Source organism: Balaenoptera physalus (genome assembly GCF_965194825.1).
Source record: "Balaenoptera physalus genome assembly, chromosome: 12".
NCBI classification, from domain to species: domain Eukaryota; kingdom Metazoa; phylum Chordata; class Mammalia; order Artiodactyla; family Balaenopteridae; genus Balaenoptera; species Balaenoptera physalus.
In genome coordinates, this window is record NC_138897.1 from 46,982,774 (window position 1) to 47,010,587 (window position 27,814).

Sequence of the window (27,814 nt, forward strand, 5' to 3'; positions counted from 1 at the left end):
AGCGGGATGAGGCTGAGAAGGGGTGGAGCCAGGTTTGGGGGCCTCCAGTGTCATAAAAGGGGCTTAGTCTTTATCGTGAACTAAAGCATCATTTTCTAAGGCTTTTAAGCACAGAAGCAATTTTTACTTTTCTAGAATTAATTAAACAACTCCTAATTTAAAAGAAGTATGAGAGAGAGAGAGAGAAAGAGAATGAGAGAGAGGCTGGGAAGGTATGTTTTTGAACACAGATGTTAGTCCTAATATTGCAGTTGATTATTTATGATGTGAATGATACACCTCCCCTCATTTTTGATCGCTTCACTACTCCATAGAATACCCATAAGAGAGGATGAGCAGGGGAAATAATGGAAGGTGAACCTAAACTGTTAAAATCTGTCATTTCTGGCCTGTTCATGTTCCATAATATATGTGGAAGAAGTAGGAACCTGAATGACTATGATTTCCCGAGTTAATTGGGCCATCCAGTAGTAAATAGAGAAGAGAATGGGAGCAGGAGATGGAATTTGAAATGATGTGTGACTTTCTTCCCTTGATTGAGACAATTAACTAACAAGTTAATGTAAGGAAGAGAAGCGAGCGTGTGTATGTGCGCATGCGTGTAAAATGTGGGTCAAATTAGAAAAGTTTATACATTCTCCTGTGTATATGTATACATATATACATACATTTATGCTTATATCTGACGTGCATATAGTATTTCACAAAGTGGTTCCACATTTGTTATCTTTTAAAATCTATACAACAACCCTGTGAGCCATGTATTATCGGTATGTTTGAAATAAATTGCTAGGAAGTTAATTGACTTATTCAAGATCTTATAGTTGTAAGTGAGGAGCTGGGACCACCATAACTCAGGTCTAGCTCCAATAATGTTTCTTAGAAAATTATTATTGAGACCCTACTTTCTGAACTCAAAGTCAGAAAGGATACTCGGTTTTAGACCAGGTCATAGTATTTGGCACTGGAAGGATACCAGAAACTCTGGAACATGCTGTCACTGTTATTATATCCCAGCCGCCTTTGTTATTAAACTTTTTATGAGTGTTCTTTTTATGGTTCCTTCAATAAATCTTACAAATACACAAAGAAGAAAGAGGGTAGGATAATTTCGATTCAAGTTTGTAAAAAAAATTTATTGCTTATGATACCATAATCATCATATTATATTACAGGCACCATTAAAAAAAAAAATTCATGTTCTCTCCTCAAGGGGAATAAATTCATGCATTACCTCTAACAAGAAACAGCATAAGTAGGAACTATATATACCAGTATAATAAAATACATAGAACCACACAGACTTATGATAAAGCAAGTAGAGGTTATTAAATCAAGCAAAATTTGTTGTGTGTGGTGTCTTAAATCTGATTTTACAAAGAGAATGTCGCCAAAGGGGAAAGGCTCATAAATAAAAACAGAATTTAGAAGCAGATGCCAGACTAAAACTTCTAAATTCTCTCCTTAGATCATGTTATACCATGAGAAGTCTATAAATTTGGATGGCATTTGTTTATTTCCTTGTAGAACTGCCTCTGCAAGATTGGGACATATGGGGTTCTGTCTTTAATTTTCACTGAAGGTCACTATAAGAATCAGCCACATGAAATCTACTGCGTGTGTCTGTTTTATTATTCACTACTCCTTCTATAAAGCTCTGAGTGAAAACTTCATTTTATATTTTATGCCAACAGAAATTTTGGTCCCTTGAGAACTGGCATTCTGTCCTGATAAAACCACCAATTATGTTTTCCTTTTTTTTGCCTCACTGCTAGAAAGCTCAGAGTGACACCCTTGTCCCTTATGGTTAGCGTATTTGCATCTTCTTTAGTTTTCGATTTTTCTATTTCCATTTTATGAAGTCACTGTTTATGTCTCTAGTTGTAAGCTACCTTGGGTCCTTTCTGAAAAGAGGCTTGACTATGTAAGCAAAGAAATGAGTAAGACCCGCAAACACTCTCCCCACCCAGACAATGCATTGCTGACATCTGGGTGTTGCCAATAATGGTCCTTAAGTACCCAGGCAGCGGTACCCACTGCTGGCTGACTTTCAAAGATGCCGCAGCTGTTGAGGGCCCAGTGGGGAGGAGCTGGAGGGAAAGAAGGCAGTAATGCTCTTATGGGCGCTGCCATGGTTTGGCTCTATGCATTCATCTGTTTATGAACTTCCTGGTCCACTGAGCCTTTCAAGAATGTGCTGCCTTGGAAATGGTAGAGAGAGGGTCCCCGAGGGAAGTGGCTAAAGCAGGGTTGACTGGCTGCAGGATGGTTGCCTACTCTCCACTAGGAGAAGGAAGGTTATATGTGAGCCTTATTTCCTTTTTCTATACACACGCTGAGTAAGAGACAGGAAAGAAAAGAGGCTGTTTGCAGAGAGGCACCATGAGATGGCATTTTTCTTTACCATGATCTAAGTGTGTTGTACGTACAATAGCAATACCCCATATATGCATTTATGGGCAATAATACAGGCAGCAAATGTGTTTCTTTTACCCAGGGGGACTGTCTCTCATTAAAATTTGACTTCAGTTCAGTGAAGTAATTTTTTTCACAAAATACAAATAATGTAATACATTGTCTTTATTGTCTGACATTACAGATTTGTTTTACACTTTCCTTTTTTACAGACCTTGGGAATGAAGGGTAAAAATGTGTCCAGCATTTTGCAAACATCCTTTGTTATACACAAACACGCACAGTGAATAATAGGAAAGAGAATACAGAAGAATGAAAAGGTACGTTGAAATCAGATAGGCTGTGGTTCTAATGGATCCATGGAAATAACATAAAACTTTTTGATAAGACCAGTAAGTGGGATATATTGTTATACACAGCTTGGTACATGCGCTTGAAATGAAAGCTGCTTTTATTTTGCTTTTGTTTTATTATTATTGTATTTTGAGTACGCTGCTCCCTCTGCTGGCTTCTGCATCTGGCTACATGGCCAGACAGGGGGCTTCAGTTCAGGCTACAGTTAGAGAGTCACAAGGCTCCTATTTCCAGGGAAGATGTATGTAACACCTTGTGAACTCCCACAGCAGAAAGGTGCTTGGTGGTATGAGAAAGGCTGAAAGTTACCTATTCTTTGGAGATGACTGTCAACCAATGGTAGGGATTCTGGTTTGGGAAGTGAACAGTTACGGAGTACAGTCTTTCTCTTATTAGACTGAGCACATAATGGTGAGCAGTGGGGAGCAGGGCTTAAACATTATGCAATGAAAGGAGATGTAATTGGCTGGTTTTTACAAAAAGAAGTTCCACATCTTTTCAGTAAAATGGAAACTGAACTGAATATTCACAGCATGAGAGGATGTCGAGGTTAGCTTCTGAGTGCTGTGGATTCTACCTAGTGTAATGTTAGTGATTGTGGTGAGTGTCTTTCTATGAAGAGAAGGGTCTGATCAACAACCCAGAAGAGCATGAGACTGGTTTGAAACTTAGACCCCTGGAGATCTAAAAAGTTTCCAACAAATTAAAACGTGTTCCCTGTTCTAAAGGACATAATAGCTCTTCTTTTGATGTTGACGGTAGTAATAGTTATAAAAAATGCTAAATTTTATATGTCTCCAATCAAGCACTACATTGAAAAGGAAGCAAATTAGTATAATTTTTTTTTTCTCTTTCCAAACTGAAGCATGAACATACATTAGAGGCGAAAGCAATGAGAAAAACGGCAGGACGGCAGGCCCCTCCACTGTTAGTTAAGACCTGCAGTAGGGGACATAACTTACTCCCTGCTTCAATTCTTCTTCCTACAGAAAGATCGAATCAATAATAGTTAGATTACCCAGGGTTCCAATAAGAGCAGGTACACAGTGTGAAGGAATGAAGGTGGGGGAAACCTCAATGCGGTTTTGATGGCAGGTCAAGCCTCTTCTCCTGGTGACTTTAGTTCCAAGTCTATTTAGATATTTGAGACTACAGACCCATCTCTTTCCTCCATGCATCCAACCATCCTTCAACATGATTTCTCTCTCTATCCTGCTATTGGTACATCCTGATACCATAGACTATGCTTAATTAGGCTACATTGATGCCAAGATAGCTGGTGGTAAATAGACTCCTATCCCATTGCTACAGTGACAGAAGCTAGAGAAGTAGAACCAGGGGGCTGTTTTCGGTTTCCTGTCATTCAGTGAAGGGAAAGATGGGATGGGCCCACTTCATTTGGTAGATTTGGAAAAACAAAAACCAGAAAGAGCTTTTCTAGATCATCAAATGATATAATAGGGCAGAAACAGCAAGAGGTTATTAATTATCTAGTCCTGTCTTAACATAGATAGTACAACAAAAACTGAATTCTGCACTTTATATGTCTAATACAATGAACAGTAAATTTTGTTTAGTAAAGATAAAGCATTCCTGACACTGATGGCAGGAAAAGTTGACTAAGGACTATAAAAGAATAAAGAAAACAAAAGAAAAAAGTGTTACACTTACATCAGTGCCTGGGACACAGTAGGTTCCAACAAATATTTGTTAACTATTTAATTTTTTTTAATTAAAAAATAAATGAAGAAAGGAAGGAAGGGAGAGAGAAAGAAAAGTAAGAAAAGGAAAGGGAAGGAAAGGAAGGGAAAGAAAGAAAGAAAGAAAGAAAACAATACAGAAACAATAAATGATGGGGTGTCAGGGATGTGGGAGATCCAGGGACTGAAAGGCAGGACATCTTGTCTCACAAGTGAGTTGTCCCAGAGACTTTACCTATGTCCTTTTATCAGAAGTTTTAGTTCCTGACTTTGGCATGTCACAGTTCCAGTCTATACTGGTTCATGTTTATTTACATCAGGCAGGATGACAACAGAGCACTGAAACCTCTGCTGGGGCAATCATGGACATCAGGCCATAATTAGTCTACTTTTGAGTTGAAATGCAATGTAGTGCATACTGAAGAAGGGAATAAGATTTATGAAAGAAAGAATGCCACTTCCCAATGAGAATTATTATTATAACACTCTGCAGAGGACTTCTATAGATCATCTTATTAAATATTCTACCTGCAGAAAAGTTAAGGAGATATTCCCATTTACAATTTGCATTTGAAACCCAGAGAAGTTATGTGACTTGCCGCTAAAGCCACACAGATTTGACGACATTTACTGAAATTAACAAAGTTACTCCTCTTAATAAAACTATAATCACCAAAATTATTTAATGGCTGTATCTTCATTTTCTGAATTAGATTCTAGCTTCTGTTCAGATGAGTCAGAATTTCTGAAGGCTATGAAATGTAAAATATTTCTAAATAAATCCAGTTTTATTACTTCCAAGGACAAAAGGAACTGTAAATGAGCCAACTGGAAATAAGTTGTGCCATGAAGGTCCTCAGTAGTCTGGTTCCAGGAAATGGATAAGAATGAGCCCTATAATTGACTGCTATCATTTGATGTGTCTAAGAAAAGATACTAAAACTGAGTTTGAAACCACATTTTGGAGGAACTCACATATAGTAATTGAAAAAACCATTGCACATTATGTGCAAATTTCTTTTATTTTTTTAATTAAAAAATTTTTTTACAAATGCCATAGTCGTAGGTCTAGGAAACATTTATTTGAAACATCTTACCTTTAGTAGCTTCATGAGACCTTCTAACTGGACCATTAGCTCTCTCCGGCTCTCCTGGAGAGCAGACATTCTCTGTTCCAGTTCATCCTTGCGCTGTCTAAGAAAGAAGCAGTTGTCATCAGAAACAGCATTCAATTCACTGAGCTAATCACATTTGCCAGTCTTGTGGACTGCTAGAAAAAGGGCGTCTCTGGGTCTTTGACATAGGTTACCAGGCAGGGAAATGTCAAATGAATGAACAATTATAGCTTGGGTGTATGTTTATTTGTTAAAAGTCATACTAAAACAAAATTAAACTCTTATTGGATATTTACCCCCATCTACCCTGCATTAACTATTTAATGAAATCTTTTCTGAATGCTTATTATGTCATGGGCCCTGTGCTGTGCCATTGGGTCCCCTTGAGATAACAAACAAAAACCAAACTGTCACTGAAAAAGGCCAATCCCTCAGATCCTCCGAACCCAAGGACCCTTTTGTAAATCTCACAGAAAACACTGATCACCTTAGTGTCTGGAAATCAGATTTAGAAAAGTACATTTTTCATCTCTTCAATTCTTAGTATGCAATGTGGTGCCTTTCAGAGTAGAAATATTCGTGGTATAGTTTTTATATTCGATATAAATCTTCTGGCTTGGGTTTGGCTGCATAGAGTGAGGTCAGAAAAAAAGGAGTTCCTATACAGTTGTTCTAATAATCTACAAGGTTTGTGTTTGCTTAATTTTGGTTTGTTTTGCAGAACTTCTATCAGCTGTCAGCAAGAATGAAAACAATGAAGGACACGAATATTAATGATTCACATTTCTGAAGTATAAGTATATTTTCCAAATCTATTTCAAATCTATTATTTCATGACCATTAGTGAAAAAGTAATATATACATTTTTTCCTTGCCCCAAAGGCTTCTGTCTGATTTTGAAATTATATTTTAAAAAGTGTGTGGATGCTTTAACCATGTATGTGTTAATGTATGCATAAGTATGCCTAATCTCAATGGCACAGACACAATATTAAGTGGAGCTATAGCAGGGACTCTGAAATGAAAAGTGACAATATAAAAATGTCACACTGAGTTATGTCAATGACTCATCCAATTAAAAGATATTTTGTGGGAGGACAGGTTATGGATATAAAGGAGACATTTTTAATTTGCTTTCATATAGGCCTTCTCTATGATGAATTATGAATTTAAAACTTATAAACACATCACTCTTTTTGAAAATATTTATATTTTTGGCTTTTATTGCCACTTAAAGCTTATTCCAGAGCAATCCTTCCTTTGATTTTCTTTACAGTTGCCTCTTTTCTGAATCCCAAGGACAAGGAATATCATAATTTTATAGACTTTAATGGTATCTTATTTTAGTCTTTGGTCTTCCTGGTCTGTAGCGTTCTAATTTTGAAAGTCTTGCCCAATTCGAAAATATTCTTCAATGACAAACCCATTAGCTGTTTTTTCTTTGACCTTGTCTGCACATGGTGTTCCAGCTACATCCTCAGAAGGGCTTGGCAGAAGAGTAGATAATGTTTCTGATTTATTTCCAATTCTCTTCTAGATACTGTTCTATAAATTTTGGCCTTTTGATCATAAGAGCACTTTGAGAAGAAGGTTGAAGCAAACTTCTAATATTATAGGTAAGAAATATTAAGAGAAGCATCCAAAAACTACCAGAAAAAGTTAGCTTATAGTAATCTATAATTAACCAACATTGAAAAAAACCTTACTTGTACATTTATCTTACAGTAGTACTCTTTCAAAATACGACATTTACTCTTTCATGCATTTGATTGAATTAAATTTTTTAAAAAACATTCATTTAATAATATCTTCTCTATAAGTGTTTATACCAGTGGTTACCAAATGTGGGTAACACATGTAGCCTCCACTGTTCCAAGGAAAAATGAGAAAACAAGGACTAAGTAGTGATTTAATTTTCATAGAGCTAAAAATATTCATGTCTGAACGAACGCTTTTTATTCTGTTATTCTGTCAGATTATTTCTAACTTTGTGTGTGTGTTAAAACCTACTTTCTTTAGGACAGTGTTGGGACAATAGGCAAAATTTTAATATGAACTGTATATTAGATAATAATAAATAACAATATTAACTTTCCTGAATTTGATGATGATACCATGGTTATACAAGAGAATGTCTTCTTTTTTCTTAGAAAATATATACATAAGTATTTAGGGGTAAAGTGTTATAATGTCTGCAATTTACTCTCAAATGGCTCATCAAAAATGCATATGTAATTTACATATACAAACATATATAGGGAGATGCAGAAGGGTGTGGCAAAACATTCGCAATCTCTAGGTGAAGCGTAGAAGGACATTCATTGTGATATTCTTACAACACTTCTGTAGGCTTAAAATCTTTTTCAAAATAAAAAGTTGAAAAATATACTGTCATTCATGAAACTTGCAATAACAGATGATGGTAGTTTAAAAATGTCATTATATGGTAAAACAAAAAGTACTCAACTTTATGTTGTTTCCCCAAAATAATAAAAAAAATTAAGCTGGTCTAATGAAATTCAAGTCTGGAAACCACAGACTTGCATCAGAGATTATGATTCCATTTTTAATTGGTGAAACAAAAAAGAGTCTCTTTATATTAATACATTTTCTCGAAGAATAATTTTATATACTTTGAAAACAATGCCATGTGTATAATATGATGCTTATTTTTTAGGCAAGGGATAGATATGAAAATTTATACTTGTTTTTCTTAAGATTTGTAGTGTCAAGTTGCTTCTGCAGTTTTCATTAATGTTTTCTTCATGATAGAACATGGTATTGTCTTTGCAAACATAGTTCTTTAGCTGTCTTTTAATGGTTCTGCAGTGGGAAGGCTCACTAGATCACCTTGCAAAATTCCCCTCAGATACTCCCTCCAATATGGGAAGGAAAGACCTGGGGAACCACATGGAATGTTCCAGCCCTTTCTCTGCTTCATCTGTGCCTCTTGATTGCCTGTATTCTTGAAATTATGAGTAAAGCTCAATACTAGGGTAAGATCATGTGAATCTGACTTGACAATCTAATCCACTGTGTTAACTTGATACGTAACTCATCCTCTAATGGCTTCCTGTTGTAGGATTGATAGCAATATCCTCAAGATGAATGAACTAAATGAACAATAAAATGGAGGATGATAAATCTGATAGCAGTGTAGATGGACCAGAGGCTGGGAATCAGGTAAGTGTTTATTATAATAGTACAGGCAGGAGATAATTAAGACCCAAGGAAAAGAGAGAGAATATACCTGTGATGCTCATTGTGCAGGATCTTGGGCAAGTTATTTAACTGCTGTGAATCTCAGTTTCTTTATCTATAAAAAGACTATAATAGTAATGTCCAGCTCCTAGGATTTTTTTTACAGCTACTGTATGGAACAGTGTATGTAGAGCTTCGTGCATAGAAAATGTCAGATTAGCACACAGAAATGCCTATCCTATAATCCTATTCAGTTGCCAGATCTGGGTTGCAAACCTGGCTTTCCACTTTCTTGTGGCTAAAGTAAAAAGGGAAATATGATCATTTAGAAAGGTCATGGTGCCCTTAAGATAAAAATAAACTATGTGTTCATGAAAAGCAAAGCTCTGATCTTGCTGCCCCCATTCCCCTACTAAAGAAATTTCTCCTGTTGGCTTCTCAATAAGAGGCCCAGTAAGGATGTAACAGGTGGAGAAGACCTCTGTCAAAGCTACAATAAGGAGTTCCTTTGGCGGCTTCACATGGTCACCCCTCAATGGGAACTCAAGGCCAAAGTAATTGGCAAGAGGTCATTGTTTTGGAACTCTTTGAAAGTCTGAAATGACTAAAAGAGAAAACACCCAGAGCAGGTTTTCTTAATCTGGGATGTCAGGGTATCTTTGAAATCCCCAAATTGTTAAAGTGCTTAGCACAGTATAAACGGTTCATAAGCATCTAAAGAAATATACTTCAAGGGAGGGTACTTCTTCTTCCAGGCAGAAGAAATGTGGAGAATATGGAGGCAGGCAAGTGAATCAGCTAGGATTTAGGTGTCTCAAGCCTCAAGCCTTATGTGTGGGCCACCAGCTGACAGTGTGGGCCGAAAGTTTAGAAGTTCCTCACAGAGCCAGATTCCTTAGTGTAGCTTTGAGCTAGGCTGGGGTCATGGGAATGCCCACGAGTCAGGGCCAGAGGATGGTTAGAATTATTGGTCTGTTCCAAGATAGCAACATCAAGGAGGGAAGAAATATCAGTTGGAAAAGTCATCATCAGTGAACCAGGCACATAAAGATGCCTTCCCAGATGGTATCATCCTAACGGAACCAAATACTTTGGAAAGCAAATGCTAACTGGGGGGAACCAGTGAAAATGCTTATGAAAATTCCTAGTCACCACCCTTCCACTGGAGAATGGGACGGCCAGTGAAGAGGTATAAAGAACATTCCAGGCAGAGACAGGGTGCCCTGAGGTGTAGATGAATGACTATTCTATTTCTAAGTTGGTTTATTCAGTTATATTTCTGTGTACACTAGACTTAACCTTCTTAACTTGTGAGTCTGGAGGGCCTACATGATCCTATTTGGCAAAAGATGTTTTCAAGCAGTGATTTTACTTTCATATGCCTTTGAGGAGGAGGATGTAAAACATCACTTTTTCCTTCTTTTCATTTTCATCCCTTCTGGGTGATGGTAGTAGAATGTGCAAGAATTTCTAATACAACTCTGTGAAAGTAGGACCAGAAATCCCCTACGTTGAAAAGGAAGAATTCCTGTTTCTTCCATTAATTTATTTTGTTCTTCCAAAGTATGACGTGATCTCTTCACATCAAGCAGCCTCCACAAGCTGCAAGTTCTATAGGTCTCCTTTCCATAACTCAGGCCTTTGGTGGGTCTGCCCCTCTAGCCAGGTGCACAAACCTGGGGAGACTGGATCCCAGCTGAGAGGCAGGGCCTGCCCCCTGGCCAGATGTGCTGAGTGCTCAGATGTTAATACGGCCAAAGTGCAGGGTTAGAGTGGAACCCCCAGAAACATCCATGGCTACAATCAATAGAGACTTGGTAAAATCCAAATATAGCCATACAGAATCTGCTTAATTTAGTCTCTTTGTATGGAGGAAGTAAGTGGCACTCTAACTCTGGTAAGTGTTTCTGAGAAGAGGCATCTGTACTTATTATAAAAATTATGCCTCAGAGTTAGATTTACCTGAAATATACTTGGCATCCAAACTGAAAGATGGAAAGAATGTTATACTTGCTAACTACAAGTGCCTTATAGTGAAATATCCATATGACATTTCCATGAGGGAATGTATTTGAGTTTATGTTTGTGTTGTTTATTACACAGACAGGTTTGGGTAAGTGCCATATTCAAGGTATGGTGGTGAAGTCTGATTGGAGCCCATGGTGTGACTCTCCTTTTGCACGTGGTCACAATTCTCATCCACGTCCTACTACCCTCTACTGGTCTGACCCTGAGAAGTGCCCTGAAATTCAGGGCTTGAACCAAATGACCTTAGGTCCTTCCCAACTCAAATATTTCATGATGACAGACTAGGTAACACCAGGCCTTTAAATTCATTTCTAGAACAAGAAGGTATGAAAATCTGTATGCAAAGCTATTAGGGACCAAGATTTAGAGATAATTTATGGGTCACAGGTAAATTTTTAAATTTAAAAAACTGTGATGATTCTTTAGTTGTTTACATGTTTGTTTTGTTGATCACTTTTATCATATACCTATTGTTGATAGTGCAAAGAACTAAAAAGAGTTGAGTTCAAATTTTTTCTAGTAAGACAGATATAGAGAACAAACAAGTGGTTACCAATGGGGAAAGGGAAGGGGGGAGTGGCAACACAGGGGTAGGACATTAACAGGTACAAACTATTATGTATAAAATAAGCTATAAGGATATAGTGTACAACACAGAATACAGCCAATATTTTATAAAAACTATAAATGAGGTATAACTTTTAAAAATTGGGCATCACTATATTGTACACCTGTAACTTATATAATATTGTACATCAACTATACTTTAATAAAAAAAAGAGTGCACTATAAAAAATTCTGTTTTCCAGTGAAACATTTTGTTTCGGATCTAAAGAACACTGTTTCCTTTTCTCTGTGTCAAAGAAAAAAATAAAATAAAATAAACAGCCTCTTTCCCAAACCTCCAAATTCCAGCAATTAGATGCGTGCTATTAAAAAAAAAGCAAACAGACGTTAGCAGCTATGGTGGCTGAGGACCGTTTTCTGGTGGACACTGTTAGACTTTATTGATGATCTCAGACACCTGTATTTCCTGAGACGCCTTGGGCTCCTTTTCTTACCTGAGGAGGCGGAGCTCTGCCAGCAGAGTGGGGTTTTGCTGCGCCTTCTCCGGAGTGGGCTGAGAAGCTTGCTCATGCTCTAGCCGCAGCCTCTGGATCTCCTGTAAGATTTCTCTTGGGAGAGAGGAGGAAGATAAGAAACCCAGGTCAGTTAACTTCCAGGATGTCCAGGATCTAACATCTGAGTAGATCAGGGCCACCAGAGCAAAGAAAGAAGGGGTCAACCTATGTGTTGGAGCAGAACCAACCCTCATTAACCGACTGTGTTTACGAGGTGTTGGCTGTAGCTAGTTGGGTTAGGGAACCATTGACCGAAACCGCCCGCCTTGGCCAGGTACGATGGTAACTGATAACTGCTTGCCTGAGTTGTCTCACAACAGGAGGTTCTGATAAGGAACATGGTGCTGCCACCAAAAACTAACCAGGAGAATTCGGGAGGGGCCAAGACAGGGAGGAGACGACCAACCTCCCAGAATCCTTCGTGCTGGAATCCATCTTGGATGAGAGATGCGCGCGCCACCAGGAAGGACCCTGAGTCAGACCAAATATGGGCCAAGCAAGATGATTGGCCAGAGACAACCGGAAACTAACCCCATTACCATAAAACCTGAGACTGCGAGCCACGTGGCAGAGCAGTTCTCCTGGGTTCCCTTACCCTGCTGCTCTCCCCCCGGGCGCCCGTTCGTTCCCAATAAACTCTTTGCTTTGTCAATATGTGTCTTCTTGGACAATTCATTTCTGAGTGTTAGACAAGAGCCCACTCTCCGGCCCTGGAACATTGTTGCCCCCTCCTGCAACAGCTGCGTGCTCTGGGTGAGGGGATACTGCCTTCATCTCCAGTACATCCAAACTAGGAAGACTCTGCAATATGTCATTTGAGCCTTCAAGCTGAGTGTTCTCCCCAGGACCTAATACTCTCTCTAGTCAGTAATATAATGCTGTGGTAATGTGTTCAACTTTGCAAAGCGCGCTGCTTAAGAGACAAAAATGAATCTTCCTCTTATTTATGATCTCAGTCTGACACCGTAAAGTACCTGCAGCTACTAAGTAAGAGATGCTTGGAAAAAATAAGGATAAATGGTGCTCATTTTGCAAAACTAAATAACCCCATTCTCTCACCAAGAATGAAATTCTTCTCACTGAATTTATCTGAGGAGCCCCCAGGTAGGCAAAATTCTTTCTCTTTTCCTTGATATTTTCAGCCTTAACAATGTATCTGAATAAGGGTAGCCTTATGAAGGAAAGTGCTTTTAAAAGGATTCACTGTAATTGACTCTGTGACATAAGAGTGCTATTGGTGTGACCTCTGTCAGGGGTGAGACATGTCAGTCTATTATTGATGTTGGGGCCTGGGCTGCCCTGCATTGAGGTGAACATTAGGCCAGCCACAAGGGATGGGTGACCGATGTAAGACAAATTATCCCTAAGTGAGTTAGAAGCTATTAAGCAAGGTTAGAAGTCACAGGTTCTTGGGGGAGGGGTCAGTCTCCCATCCAGCAAAATGCAGAAGAGCCCATAAGACAGAACGAAGCACCAAGAATGGAAGGTGAACTTGGTGAGCAAGGGGGATGGGCGGCTTTCCATCTGAGAGGCTGATTTACAACCTCCTGCTTCACAAACATGCCAGAATCAAGAAGCTAATTTCCAGTGAGTCACTACACCTCTCATGGGTATGGTGAGGAGCTTGGACCATAATTCAGTGGTTTTCAACTTTTTTTTTTGTCCCCCTTGGTGTTCTATAGTGGAAAATTTTCTTTAAAAGAAATCTTCCATGGAAACCCAACATGTCACACAGTTAAGAAGGAACTTCTCTGGTTAAAGAAAGGGGGGGGGTGCCCTGTGCTACTAGCTCTTCTTCCTCTTCACACACCCCTACAGGGCCCCTGAACTCCCAGAGAGCTCAGCCTGAAAATCAGTGAAGAACTGAGATTTCCAAGATCTTGAGGGCTAACATCCTGACATTCTGTGACTCCCACTAGTTTTCCTTGTTGGTTCTCAGGACAGAACCATGACACAGCCATTTAGCCCAAGGAAGAAAAAGAGAGAAGCAGCTCTGATCAGATGAGAATAAAGGTAAGATAGGTAAGGAGCATGAAGTGCTTAGACCCAGGGACTCTGCTGTCTTCTTTAGTCTTATTTAATCCTCATAACAGTTCTATTGTATATAGACTAGTAGAGTACCAATAGTTCTATTGGTACTGTTATTATCTGTTTTATGAATGAGGGAATCAAGCACATACCAGTTAAAAGTCTTGCCCAATTTCAATAAGTAGGCGGTAGCAGTCATTTGAACTCAGGGGGGTTTGCCCCAAAGCCCATATATGTTCGACTCCCTCAGTCTTTGGTACTTGCTTGGACAGGTCTAGCCTAGGCAGGCTGTGACTTCCACAGTGTAATCTGAAGAGTCCAGCTACTCCTAATACTAACTCTAACTGATTGCTCTAAGGATGCTCTAAGAAAGCATTATCTTCTAAAGATCATTTCTGAAATGTCTAAATGACTACCTAGGGTAGTCACGGGGTAAAGTGAGGAATTCTATCCTTCCTTGAAGCCCAGAGATCTGATTATTGGGTTAACTGTCACTTTGGAGACCATTGGATCCCTGGGTGAATTTCCATGGTGCAGGAACTGTGACCTGGATAAGCTTCTGGGATGTGGTTCTGGGGTCTTTGGAAGGCATGAGGCCGTTGGATTAGAGAGATGAGTTCAGGAAGGACTAGATGCTCTTCAGGCACGGGGTGGGGAGAGAACTCAGGGAAAGGATGAAGCTCTCTTTCTGCCATCTCTTCTCATTTCCATTCCTTTATCCCCTCTCGTCCTAAAAACATGTATTCAGAGATTGCAATCCCAAAATGCCCTAGAAACAAGCAGTAAGAGTGGTAGCATGGTACAGCCAGCACATTCATGGGGTTTCTTGCTGATTCTGGAATCCCACATGGAGGTAGATACCCCTGGGGTATTTCCTTAAAGGAAGTCCCGATTTCCCCTCAAGTGTGCTATCCCCATGCTGAGTGGAAGCAGTGAATCGGAAAGGAAAACAAAGTGCTTTGGAGAGGTGGGAGAGTAGATTAAAACTGCAACCAAGATATTTGTGGGCTTTCAAATTTTCACTTTAGTCTTTTTTTCTTTCTAAGAATATGAAAATGTGCCAAGTGAGTTTGTATCTTCCTTTTAATTTTTTTTTTCTATAGGATTTTAAAGAATAGCATGACCATTTATCCCAAAATTTTCAGGTCAAACTCTACAGGCATGCAACAATGATCACAACCCCCTCCTTTACCAGACTGATCTCAGAAGGGACATCAGTGTTTAAAGATGAGATTAAGTATTAAGACAGCTTGGTGTTGTTCTAAGAAATACAGAATGTACAAGTTGTTCTTATATGAGGCTTACTCAGCATTGAGTTTGAGATCTGACTCAGATATTTATTACTTTCTCACTCAGTATATATTGACTGAGTTTCTACACTGTTACAATGTACCAGGCATGGTTCTGGAACTCAGGGGCCATTTGTCACGGCCTCTGTTCTCAAAGAACTTCCATATCAGTCAGGGAAGACAGACAATAAAAAGGAAACAAACACTTAAATGCGACTTTTTTTCAGAGAGAGATGTCATACACACACACACACACACGGATGTAACAGAGAGTGGTTCCTGGAATAAGAGGTAGTGGGAGAGATTAGAGAGGTGATCTTTTAGGAGGTGGCATTTGAGCTGAGATCTGAGTGATACGAAGGAGCCATCTCTGCAGAGACCCCGATGAAGAGCTTTCTAAGCTGCGAGAACAACCGATACTTTAAAGGCTGTAAAGAAAGAAAGAAGCAGGAGTGTAATGAGCCAGGCAGGCTGTGGCTGGCAAGAGAGGCTGGAATCAGGTCAGGTAGGACCTGCAGACTGTGGTAAGGGCGGTGGGTTTTATTCAAAGTGGGTGGAAAATCACCAGTGGGTTCTGAACAAGAAAGAACATGATATGAAATGACAGGTTGGATTGAGTGGTAATGGAGGACATGAAGTGCACAGGTTTTGGGAACTGCCACGGGGCCAGACTGTGAATCAGTCTGTGTTGAATAAAGAGACAACCTACTGATGGGTTGGGCGTGGAAATGTTTGGCTTGAACAACTGGGTGGTCACCCCAGATGCCCCTTTAGCTGGGGATCCTCACAGGACCCCTCCCTGGCGAGCCTTCTGCTTGTCTCTGGGGGGCTGAGATACTTTCCTCCTAGCACCCAGGAGCGCCCTTCTGCCTTAGACAGCTCCTTAACAAAAATAAGTGTGTCAGAAAAAGGGAAATGAGACTGTCTAGGGAGACTACGTTAATTGCATTGACATCTCAGAAATAATATATATGTATAAAATTATTTTTTCCCTCGTGAAGTTTCTGATGATCTAAAATTTAAAGATTAGCTTTTCAGAAGCCAGCATCACTGACTCTAGATGTCTTCCCTTATATTTATATGCCTACAGGGTGAAAAAACCTGGATATTTAAAAGCATGACTACAGGTTATTAATGAATGCGTACTTTGATCGAAAAAACCAGTATGTCCCAAAAGCCTTACCTGTTCTTGTTTTCTAGTTCTGCGATCAGCTGCCTTTGTTGCTTATTTGCATCAATGGTGAAGGAGATGTCAGGGGCACTCCTCTGCTGTGCTGGCTGCTGGAAAATATGTGGTTTATACTATTTAGTACTGGGAAGGGGAACCGACCTGTGTTTGAAAAGACAGGAGTCGTGAGATATGCACAAGAAAGAAAAAACTATTTCTATCAAAACAAAAAAAAGCAAACACGTAAAATTAAATGGCCATTCCTCTCCTAAGGACCAGCTTTTTTGGGGATCCGGAGCACATCTATGCAGTGGAAAGCAGAATAGAATCCTTTGGCAGGCAAATATACAAAACATGGGAAAAATTGGTTTTTAGCTTTCTGACTTGAAGTCTTTGGGGAACTAGTTCATTCTTGCCATGCTGTTCCCATTGCAACTATTCTTTCAGTAAAGGTGGGGTTAAAAAAATATATCACTGCTGAAGTATCTCTTTCTCTAGAGTTACTGTTTAACCACTGTAATATACAATTAAAAATTGTATAGTTTTTTTTTTAATTAATTAATTAATTTATTCGTTTTTGGCTGTGTTGGGTCTTCGTTTCTGCGCGAGGGCTTTCTCCAGTTGCAGCGAGCGGGGGCCACTCTTCATCGCGGTGTGCGGGCCTCTCACTATCGCGGCCTCTCTTGTTGTGGAGCATAGGCTCCAGACGCGCAGGCTCAGTAGCTGTGGCTCACGGGCCCAGCTGCTCCGCGGCATGTGGGATCCTCCCAGACCAGGGCTCGAACCCGTGTCCCCTGCACTGGCAGGCAGACTCCCAACCACTGCACCACCAGGGAAGCCCAAAAAATTGTATAGTTTTAAAGTCATAGTGAATATGACTTTCTTTTCTTCTTTTGGTCAACATACTTTTAGCATTTCTTTATTCATATATGTAATTTTACACTGATGGATTGCAACCAGCTTTAACAACTGGTGTATACGCAGTCATAACTTTCTCCATTCTTTTGTTTTTTTTAATAAAGTTATTTATTTATTTATTTATTTATTTATGGCTGCATTGGGTCATCGTTGCTGCTCTCGGGCTTTCTCTAGTTGAGGTAAGTGGGCTACTCTTCCTTGCAGTGCGTGGGCTTCTCATTGCAGTGGCTTCTCTTGTTGCAGAGCATGGGCTCTAGGCGTGCGGGCTTCAGTAGTTGTGGCGTGTGGGCTCAGTAGTTGTGGCTTGTGGGCTCTAGAGCACAGTCTGTGTAGTTGTGGCGCACAGGCTTAGTTGCTCTGTGGCATGTGGGATCTTCCCGGACCAGGGCTCGAACCCGTGTCCCCTGAATTGGCAGGCGGATTCTTAACCACTGCGCCACCAGGGAAGTCCCTCTCCATTCTTACATAATCACATATATATAAGAATATGATTATATAAGAATATATATGTATATATACCTCATATACCATATTTATATATATGTATTTATGTGTATGTGTATCTAGTCAAGGGCTTATTTGATATTGTTTTATAAAAGTAGGGTCAGATTATGTAGACTTCCCTGTGCCTTGCTTTCTTTGCTCTACCGTACATTATAGAAATTCCTCAATGTCAGTCTTTATTGCTTTTAAAACAAATTTTAAAAAATTACAACTAATCTTTCTACCAAAGAATGCCAAGCTTTAAAAAATAACACCCATTGCCTAAGCCCAAAGACATGGTGAAACTCAGCCTGATTTTTCATTTCTAGAAAACTAACCATAGGGAAAGGTTTAAACTTGGTAAAGGTCTGGCTTTCATAAAGCTTTTCTCTCATTTTTAATTAGCATTTCTTCTAACAAAGAAACGATTTGTGTTGCTAATGAAGAAGTGTGAGGTCCTATATTTTATATCCGAAATGGTCTTCTGTAGCGAAGTCTGGCATATGGGAACTTTGACATGTGATGCAGAGTTTTCTTTTGATTTTATGACATAATTTTCTCTTTCTTGCTATATTGAGAAAAGTAGAAACAACTTTTGATATATATTTCTTGATATATTGATAAAAGTAGAAACTTATATGAGCCAGTTGTGGATTTGAATCATTGTTTGTTCTTTATATTAATTGATTAGGAATTATCCAGAGAAATTGGGTATTGGTCTGGTTCAGCACTGTTGTAACAGGAATACCTCGAGCTCTGATTCATGCTAGACCAGAATGATAGCTGGAAAGTGAAAATGGAAGCAGTGGAAGGCCAGATCGTTTTCAGGTCTTGCAGACGGCACAGTAGCAACTACTCAGCTCTGCTGTTGTGGCATCAGCTGTTAGGGTAACAATCAACGTGACATCCTCTCATTCAGGGTACTTACAGACGAAGTGGACTCTGCTGCCAGTCTCGCCGCGTATCTGGCGATCAGCCGGTGCTCTTCATCAAGCCGGGTGGAGCTCTCAAGCATACTATTGAGAACAGAGCAAGAAGGAGTCAGTCAGGCAACCGAGAAAGATGGAAATATTCATGCTACCACCTGGAGTGGGTTGGCTATTTCAATTTTTCAGCACAAAAAATTTGAGAGCTATACAAAATCCTGTTAAGTTAATGACATCAGACTTGGATTCATGATACGATCTAATATGTGGCCAGGAAGGTCCTTAATAAATCCTGTCTTACAAAGAAAGCTCCAAAGAGGAGTGACTTTTCTGATCAACATTTCTGATGAAAGGATACTTTCTCTTTAATTTAGTTGTATTGCCTTTAACAATTTAATTTCCTTATGACAAAGTAATACATGTCTGAAACCAACATGTTAGACAATATGAAAGCAAGAAGGAAGAAGAAACCAATTGTGGTCAGCCTCCAGTCATCCCCCGCTCCTGGTATTCACACTCAAGTGTGTAATCCTCTTCATTTATTGTAGTATGGCTGGACTTACAGACTTAATTCTAATGAATACAATGTGGCAGAAGTAATGGAAGGTAACGTCCAAGATTAGGTTATAAAAAGACCCTGGCTTCTGTCTTGGGCATGTTTTCTCTCTCTCGAGCTCTTCTGGATTGCTTGCCCTGTGGGAAGCTGGATGCCATGTCACAGGTGGCTCTGTGGAAAGGCCCACGTGAGGAGGAACTGAAGCCGGCCAGTAACCATGTGATTGGATCCCCTTTGGTAGAGCGTTTAGATGAGATCACAGCCCACCCACAGCTTGATTACAACCTCGAGAAAGTCCTGAGCCAAACATGGATTCCTCACCCACTGTGTTTGTTGTTTTAAGCTGCTGAGCTTTAGGGTAATTTGTTATGCAGCAATACATAATGAATATAATTCTCATCTACAATACTACTACCCAGGTAACTTGACATTTTATATTTACTTCCAGAGAAGTAGAATTATGGTAATGGATTCTAATGACATGAATGGGAATCATTTAGTGTCTCCTATAAATTGATAAAAATTCTTCCTATTAGAATAAGAATAATCTGATCCCTTAAAAACACTCATGCAAATAGAAGCATTTTCAACTCTCCTAGAGAGTTGATATTTCAGAAAGCCCTTCACATAAGACTAAGTTTTGGGTGCCACTAAAAAAAAAATTCTGTGAAACATACCAGTAACACTAATCCTGTTAATAGACTAGTTGGTCATAGTTTAGTTTATCAGTTATTATGGTGAGTATCAGGCCAGGATCAAGATTAGAAACCAGTTCCTCTCAATCCCCAAATATACTTATATTCTCCTCCACTGGCTTATATTTAAGCCTGTTCCTTAAAGAAAAAAATTAATACTCATGGTTATACATTTAAAATGACACACTTCTATGCCAGTGTTAAGGTTGTAAAAATTATCCACCGAAAAGACCTGGATCCATATAAAGTAATATACATTTATATTATTTATTTGTACACTTACATAAACAGTAAACATGCAACATAGTCTTTCAACCTTTGTTCTAAAGTGAGAAGATGAATGAAAATCATTATGCGCTTTCAGCATATTAGCTATGTCACTTCCAAGTAGCTCTTCTCTGCTTGGTGGAATCCGTTACTGTAACATTTTTTTCTGGTCATTTGGAAGATATTCCTGTTTCCCTTATCTATGCGCTAGTCTATATTCCTCACATATGTAAACTATACCTGTTCTTATCCCGAATTCTTCCACTAGATTTAGCCCTTTTCTCTAAGTTACCGTATCCTACCTAGAATATTCCTGAATTTCTCCATTTACCAAGTCACTTCTTCATCCTCAGAAAAAGAGTCTTCACTTTCCTGCTGCCCAAATGAGACAATGCATGTAAAAAACATCAAGCTGGTATGATGCCTAGAACACATTAAATGCTCAAAAATATTAGGTAATACAATTTTATTATTATTTTGCCTCTTAAGTAACCTGTTCGGATTCATTAATGATTCTTGGCTCCTTCAAAATGTCATCTACCATCCAACAGCTATCTAGAGCAGGGCTTCTCAAACTTTAGTGTGTATACATATCACGTAGGGATCTTGTGAAAATGCAGTCTCTGATTCTGGAGTGGGGGATGTAGGATGGGACCCCAGAATCTGCATTTCCAATAAGCTCTCAAGATACGTAGGTATTGCTGGTCCAAGGACAACACTCTGAGTAGCAAGGATCTAGAAGATCTTGAAAATAAAATGGAAAAGTTAAACACATGAAATGAACCCCAAATGTAAGCCATAAAAGACATCATTTTTCATATCCATATAGCATTGTGATATTTTCACACAAATTCCCTTAAGACGGATATTCTAGGATTCAGGGCTCACCTATGTGTAGTATTAATCCCAGTGGATTGAGATTTCAACCAGCATAAAAATTTAAAGTTGGAATAAGAAACTACTTTTACTAGCAAAAGGCCGAATTAGTTCTGGACAACGGATGCTTTAAAACAGATGTTTAAAGCAGATGTGTTGGGACTTCCCTGGTGGCGCAATGGTTAAGAATCCGCTTGCCGATGCAGGGGACACGGGTTCGAGCCTTGGTCCGGGAAGATCCCACATGCCGCAGAACAACTAAGCCTGTGCACCACAACTACTGAGCGTGTGCTCTAGAGCCCGTGAGCCACAACTACTGAGCCTGCGCGCCTAGAGCCCGTGCTCCGCAACGAGAAGCCACTGCAGTGAGAAGCCCGCGCACCGCAACGAAGAGTAGCCCCCGCTCACCACAACTAGAGAGAGCCCGAGCGCAGCAATGAAGACTCAACACAGCCAAAAATAAATAAATAAATAAATAAAAAGAAAAGCAGATGTGTTATAAAACACGTCTGACCTCTGCAGTGGTTAAAAATAATAACTGAGGGGCTTCCCTGGTGGCGCAGTGTTTGAGAATCTGCCTGCCAATGCAGGGGACACGGGTTCGAGCCCTGGTCTGGGAAGATCCCACATCCCGCGGAGCAACTAGGCCCGTGAGCCACAACTACTGAGCCTGCGCGTCTGGAGCCTGTGCTCCGCAACAAGAGAGGCCGCTATAGTGAGAGGCCCGCGCACCGCGGTGAAGAGTGGCCCCCGTTCGCCGCAACTAGAGAAAGCCCTCACACAGAAACGAAGACCCAACACAGCCAAAAAATAATAATAATAATAACTGAATTTCTTGTTACAGCTTCAATGAGAAAGTGAAAGTTTACGCTGCCCTTACTTTAAACATAAAACCACCCCAAAAGAAATAATTCAATTTGATTTTTAACACATTGGTCATTTTCTGGCTGGTGTATTAGAGACCATAGGCCTAACTCAACACAGTTTGTGTAGACAACAAGGCCCAAAACTCCAAGCCCAGGACGATGATCTGTTTGAATGCCTGAAAGTGACTTTGTCAAAAACATTTGTGAGTGTTTTGATAAATAAATAATAACAAAAAACCTTGATAAAAAACCTCATGATAAAAGTGCCTTTTATCATGAATGACCAGCAAGTATAAATAATATGAAGGTTATATTAAAAAAAAAGCCTCCTGGAAATGAAAGAAGGGAAGTTATGGGGTTTCATCTAGTAAGCTATAACTCATACTTCCCCTGCCTCTCCTTCCTCCAGCACCGAGTGAATGAGGGGTGGAGTGATGTATTGCCCCTTTGTGCACACAAACGATTTATAAGTCCACATGTGCCATTTCAGTACGTTCACATCATACAAGGGTGAATGAGGCGTTCCCCTAATAAATTCCATTATTTCAAGACTTCAATTACAAATAGTCGAAAATGAATGGCCAATAATTCCCTAAATCATTAAAGAAATACCAATTCCAACATTGTCTCCATCCCTGCCTATTCATTTCCAGACTTTATAATCAGTAATCTTGTTACAAGACCATGATGAATTAAAAAGGGGCTGCTGTGTAGACTGCATTTCAGAATGGGGAAAGCTATTACACTGAAAGCTCTCCACTTTCTGCCTTAAATACATGGCCAGCGTCTGTTGCTAGTGATTTCAAAATGGCATCGAGGAAACTCAAGTGGCCCCAGCTGAGCTAGGGCTTCCTAAATTGTGATTTAGCAGGGATTTCTGGGAACTCAAGGTTTGTTCATATTTCTCTGGTTTCTCTGCAGGCCTGTTTCCCTGGCAGTCCAGGGGTTAGGACTCCATGCTCTTACTGCCGAGGGCCCGGGTTCAATCCCTGGTTGGGGAACTAAAATGCTACAAGCTGTGCGGCCAAAAAAAAAAAGAAAAAAAAAATCAGAATAAATGTAAAAAAAAATGTATTTGTCTACACTTGAGTCATGAAGAGATTCACCTATGTTTAAAAAAAAACGAAAAAAAATACACAAATAATAATGTGATCTAAAGGGCACCAGAAATACTTCTTCATTTTTCCTTAATATTTTTTCCATTTGTCTGAATGGTGCCAGGAACTTTAGAGGTTACTTTTTAAGGTCATTAAGTGTCACTACTCTTTTATTAAAATGCAAATAGCTATTAGGAGGATTACTGCCTGAGAAGGCATTATTAGTTATTACTTAAGCGGAAGATGACTTTCTCAGGGTATTTCCTGTCTTTCACAGTTGGTTGAGAGCAAAATGCCATAGGAATCTTCATGGATAATAATAATAATAAAGCAGCTTACCATAACAATGGCTTCTCTATAGAGGTGCCTTCAAACTCCTTTATCAAGACCCTGACTTTGATAACCCACTATGTTATAATCGTCCACCAAGGCCATGCCTTTTACCTCTACAAATTCACAAATTCCTCCATTTCCTTCCATTCCAGCTGTCACCAATGTGGCCCAGGCCACCGTCATCTCATCCTGAATGAGTGTAAAGTCCTCTCAATAGGTCATTCTGATTTGAGAGTTATTCTTTCCTCCAATTCATTTCCTGTCCTCAAGTCATCGATCTTTTAAAAGTGAAGTTGGCTGTAACGTTCTTATGCATAAAATTCTTAATAGGTTCTCATTTTTCAAATTCCTAAATAAGACTTATAAGGTCCTGCATAGTCTAGCTTCATCCTTTACCCCCGTGGCCTTACCACACTTAAGTTCCTCACATGAGCCATATTCTCTCTGTCCTGAATGGTCTCTCTGTCTCCTCCACCCACTTCTGCTTGGCTAATTCCTCTTCATTCTGGTATTGGCTTTGGCTTCCATTTCCTGCCCTCATGTCCGACCTCCAAATTCAGGTCCATTGCTCCTTATATATTCTATAGCCCTCTGCACTTTGCTGCCCTTGTTATAGCTGTTATCTCTTTGCTTTTTTTAAAATTGGGGTATAGTTGCTTTACAACGTTGTGTTACGTTTCTGCTGTACAACAAAACGAATCAGCTATATGTATACATATATAGCCTCCCTCTTGGACCTCTCCCCCTGCCAATTCCCACCCATCTAGGTCACCACAGAGCACTGAGCTGAGCTCCCTGGGCTATACAGCAGGTTCCCACTAGCTATCTATTTTACACATGGCAGTGTATATATGTCAATCCTAATCTCCCAGTTCATCCCACCTCCCCTTCCCCCCATGTCCACAAGTCCATTCTCTATGTCTGCGTCTCTATTGCTAAAAAAAAAAAAAAAAAAAAAAAGCAAGACTACTTTATAAATGATGTTGCATTCTTCTCCTTGCATTTTAATTGCCCTTTTCACTTGTCTTTACCCTTCACTAAACTGTAACTTCTTTGAGGACAGAATGGTTCAATCTCTTCACCCTTGGAACTTGAGTGCTTAGAACATAGCAGGAACTACCCAAGAATTAGTTGGACAAAAGAACAAATAAAGGTTGGCTCACTTAAGCTTGCAATGTCATGGTCTTTGGCCCAACTCTTCTATATCCTGTTTGGCTCTGCCTGCATCCTCAGCACTTTGGGAAAATCATAAGAATACAATGAAATACTGTATTTTAACACTAGCCATGCCATCCAAAATCCAACAAATTATTTACATTTGGCAGAGTTAAAATCAAGATACATTCTATGGCTGCATACAGATTCCTTATGTGCTTTGTATAGTTGTTAAAGTTCATAGAAATGTCATTATACTCATTCATATTTATCAACAGTAGATCTTTTCCACCCCCTGTAATGGCAAATTCTCTTTTGGCTCACCTTTTGTTGTTGTTTTAAAGATTAGGAAAGCAGATGGTGTCTGAAAGAGGTAAGCTCCCACTGGTAGCGGTGTTATGCAAGAGTGGGTGGGAGGTTGGCTGGATCATTTCTGGATGCAAACCCTAGCCCTCTCACTAGCTGTGTGACTCTGGGAAAATCACTTAACCTCTCTGTGCCTCAATGTCCTCACCTATAAAACAGGTATACAGTGGTAACTTACTACATGGCTTATTGGGAGGATTGCCATGTGAAGTGTTTACAGCAGTGCCAGGGTACATGGTAAGACTCGATGGGAGTATTCTTTTTCACTCTTACCTATAAAAAGCAGGTAATATTGTTTGGTATGACCATTTTTGCTCCATCACTTCCTTATCTATAAATTACCTTTTTGCTCAAGAAAATATGATTGGTTACCAGCCAGTATTCTAGGTTATATCAAAAAGAAGAAAAACAGTTTAGTTGAATCAATAAGGATTTTACAGAAGCAATAGGTGGTCTTTGTATCTCTGATTTCCTGAACAAAGGAAGGAGTTAGCTTAACAGTGATAGTCTTCTCTTATTTCTCCTTGCTCCTCATGCAAAGTTGCATACTGCCATGAATTTTTAATCAAAATGTCCCTTTTGTACAATTTATCAAGCAACATATGAGACCATGTCCCATTCTGAATTCTTTATGTTAGCACATTTGGAGAAAGCATACTCTGAAGTTCATCAACTCAATATTGATGCACATACATGAGCTATCAGTTTATTTCTCCCATATTACAACGGACAGGTTTTCCAAAATGGGATTTAAAATCTAACTTATTATGTGCCTTTCACTCGATTCAAAATTAAGTGAGGAACTAACAATGAATTATTCCCATGTTCCCAGTACCACGCTAGTTAATTTACATTAATAACCTCATCAGATTGTAGTGTCACTCTCATTTTCCATGGGAACTTAAAATATATTAGAATCTATAACAGGGAAACGAACTCATCTTACAATCAATTTATCATCTGATTGATCATGCTGAGAAAACCTCTGTGAGTACAGTGCAGCTCATGCAAATACGTGCATTGGTGGTGTGACATTCTTCAGAAGGTTTACATTTTTAGGATTCTAAGGAAATGTTTTTCTCAGAAGTCTAGTTCTATAACTGAAGGTCCTAAACATTTTACAGAAGAAAAGGAGTAGTGTTAACAAGGAAATGAAAACTCATAAAAGAAGATACTTTTCAATATGTGTGGATAATAATTTCTTTTTCCTTTCTGCAGCTTGCAATAAACTTATACTTTTCAAAATCACAACATTTACTGAAAAGAGTCAGTCAAATCTTAGCCTACACATTAAAAATATTAAAGGCATACAATTCAGTGGATTCAGTGTAGAAGCATGCTATGGACTGAATTGTCTCTCCTCACATTCACGTGTTGAAGCCCTAATCCCCAGTGCCTTAGAATGTGGCTGTGTTTGGAGATGGGAATTTGAAGAGGTAATTAAGGTTAAATGAGGTCATAAGGGTGGGGGCCTAATCCAATATGACTGGTGTCCTTATGAGAAGAGGAAGAGACACCAAGGATGTATGTGCACAGAGAAAAGGCCATGTGAGGATGTAGCAAGAAGGCAGCCATCTGCAGGCCAAGGAGAGAGGCCTGAGCAGAAACAGCCCTGCAGGCTCCATGGTCTTAGACTTCTAGCCTCCAGAACTGTGAGAAAATAAACTTCTGTTGTTCAAGCAACGCAGTGTGTTGTATTTTGTTACAGTAGCCATAGTGAACTGATACAAAGTGGAAAAGGTCAGAGAACATTAAAAAATTAAAAAAAATTTTTTTTGCCCAACATCACTTTTAGTTTTTTTTTTTTTTGCCTCTTATTAGTTGCTTTTGTCACATCAGTGAATTGCTGCTTCTCGTCTTTATCCACATTTATCACTTCTACCTACGTCAAGTTTAATACTTTACTTTTTCACCTATTTTATACTCTTACACTAAATGTTCAATTTCAGGGCTAATTTATTTATTTTTTTATTTTTTAATTTTTTTATGGATTTCAAAATTAAGCTTGATAACATGCCATGGGGGCTAATTTATAATAGGTGATCTTTTAATAGCAAAAAGTATTTTTCTAGTAGAAAAGATTTTCTGAGGACTTCTAACAATTTTGTTTAGGGTGAGAGGGAATTTTATATCTGTAGCACTATCAATATTCTCCAACATCAATGGGCATTTATTGGGCACTTACTGTGTGCCAGGCACTGTGCTAGGTGCCAGAGAGATGGTGGTAAACAAGTCCGAGAAGGTCTGCACCATAAGAGGAAGGTAGGAGTGAACCAACCAACCAAGGAACCAGTGATAACAGTTATGACAAGAATGAAATAAATAGTATCCCATGATCAGACTAATATGGGAGACCTACCTGAGTAGGTAGGTGCCTTTAATCAGAGTCTGGAAGCCAGAGAAGGAGCCAGTTTATGTGTGTGTGGAAGGAAAGGGAAGGAGGAAAATGGGGAAGAATGTTCTAGGCATAGGGGAAGAACTAGTATCATGGTCTTTGAGGCAGTTTTAGGAATTTTTTTTTAGGAACTGATGAAAAGCTGATGTGACTAAATATTGTGGTTGAGTGGGAGAAACCCATGAGAGCTGGGGCTGGGAGAGGGGTAGGCGAGGGCTAGATCACACTAGCTTGCAGCCCCAGTGATGGGTCTGGGCTGTGAACTAAGTGCCATAGGACTCTATTAAAGGAAGCAAGTGAGCAAGTAACAACTTAGACCTCATATGTGAAACCCGGAAATAGGTGTCAAAATGTCCCATTTCTTGTACTTAAGAAAAACATAAGCAGGACAGATATCAACCTAATTATATGAGATCAGGGGTCTAACAAAGTACTTGAGAAAAACATAAGCAGGACAGATAT

At 39.4% G+C, this 27,814-nt stretch overlaps 1 protein-coding gene across 37 annotated transcripts in view; it reads right to left on the reverse strand.

Annotated features, from left to right (window-relative positions):
• DTNA (dystrobrevin alpha) overlaps window positions 1-27,814 on the reverse strand; it is a 387,334-nt gene that overhangs the window by 19,560 nt on the left and 339,960 nt on the right. For 22 of the 37 annotated variants that reach the window (XM_082416058.1, XM_082416047.1, XM_082416044.1 and 19 more), the window contains 5 exons: window positions 18,749-18,836; window positions 16,435-16,532; window positions 11,875-11,988; window positions 5,567-5,663; window positions 3,732-3,752 (listed from right to left, as the gene is read on the reverse strand). In XM_082416058.1, coding sequence (XP_082272184.1) covers window positions 3,732-3,752; window positions 5,567-5,663; window positions 11,875-11,988; window positions 16,435-16,532; window positions 18,749-18,836 — 418 coding nt within the window. The remainder of the gene's footprint in view (window positions 1-3,731; window positions 3,753-5,566; window positions 5,664-11,874; window positions 11,989-16,434; window positions 16,533-18,748; window positions 18,837-27,814) is intronic. The other 15 variants (XM_082416073.1, XM_082416049.1, XM_082416070.1 and 12 more) reach the window with 3 other exon arrangements.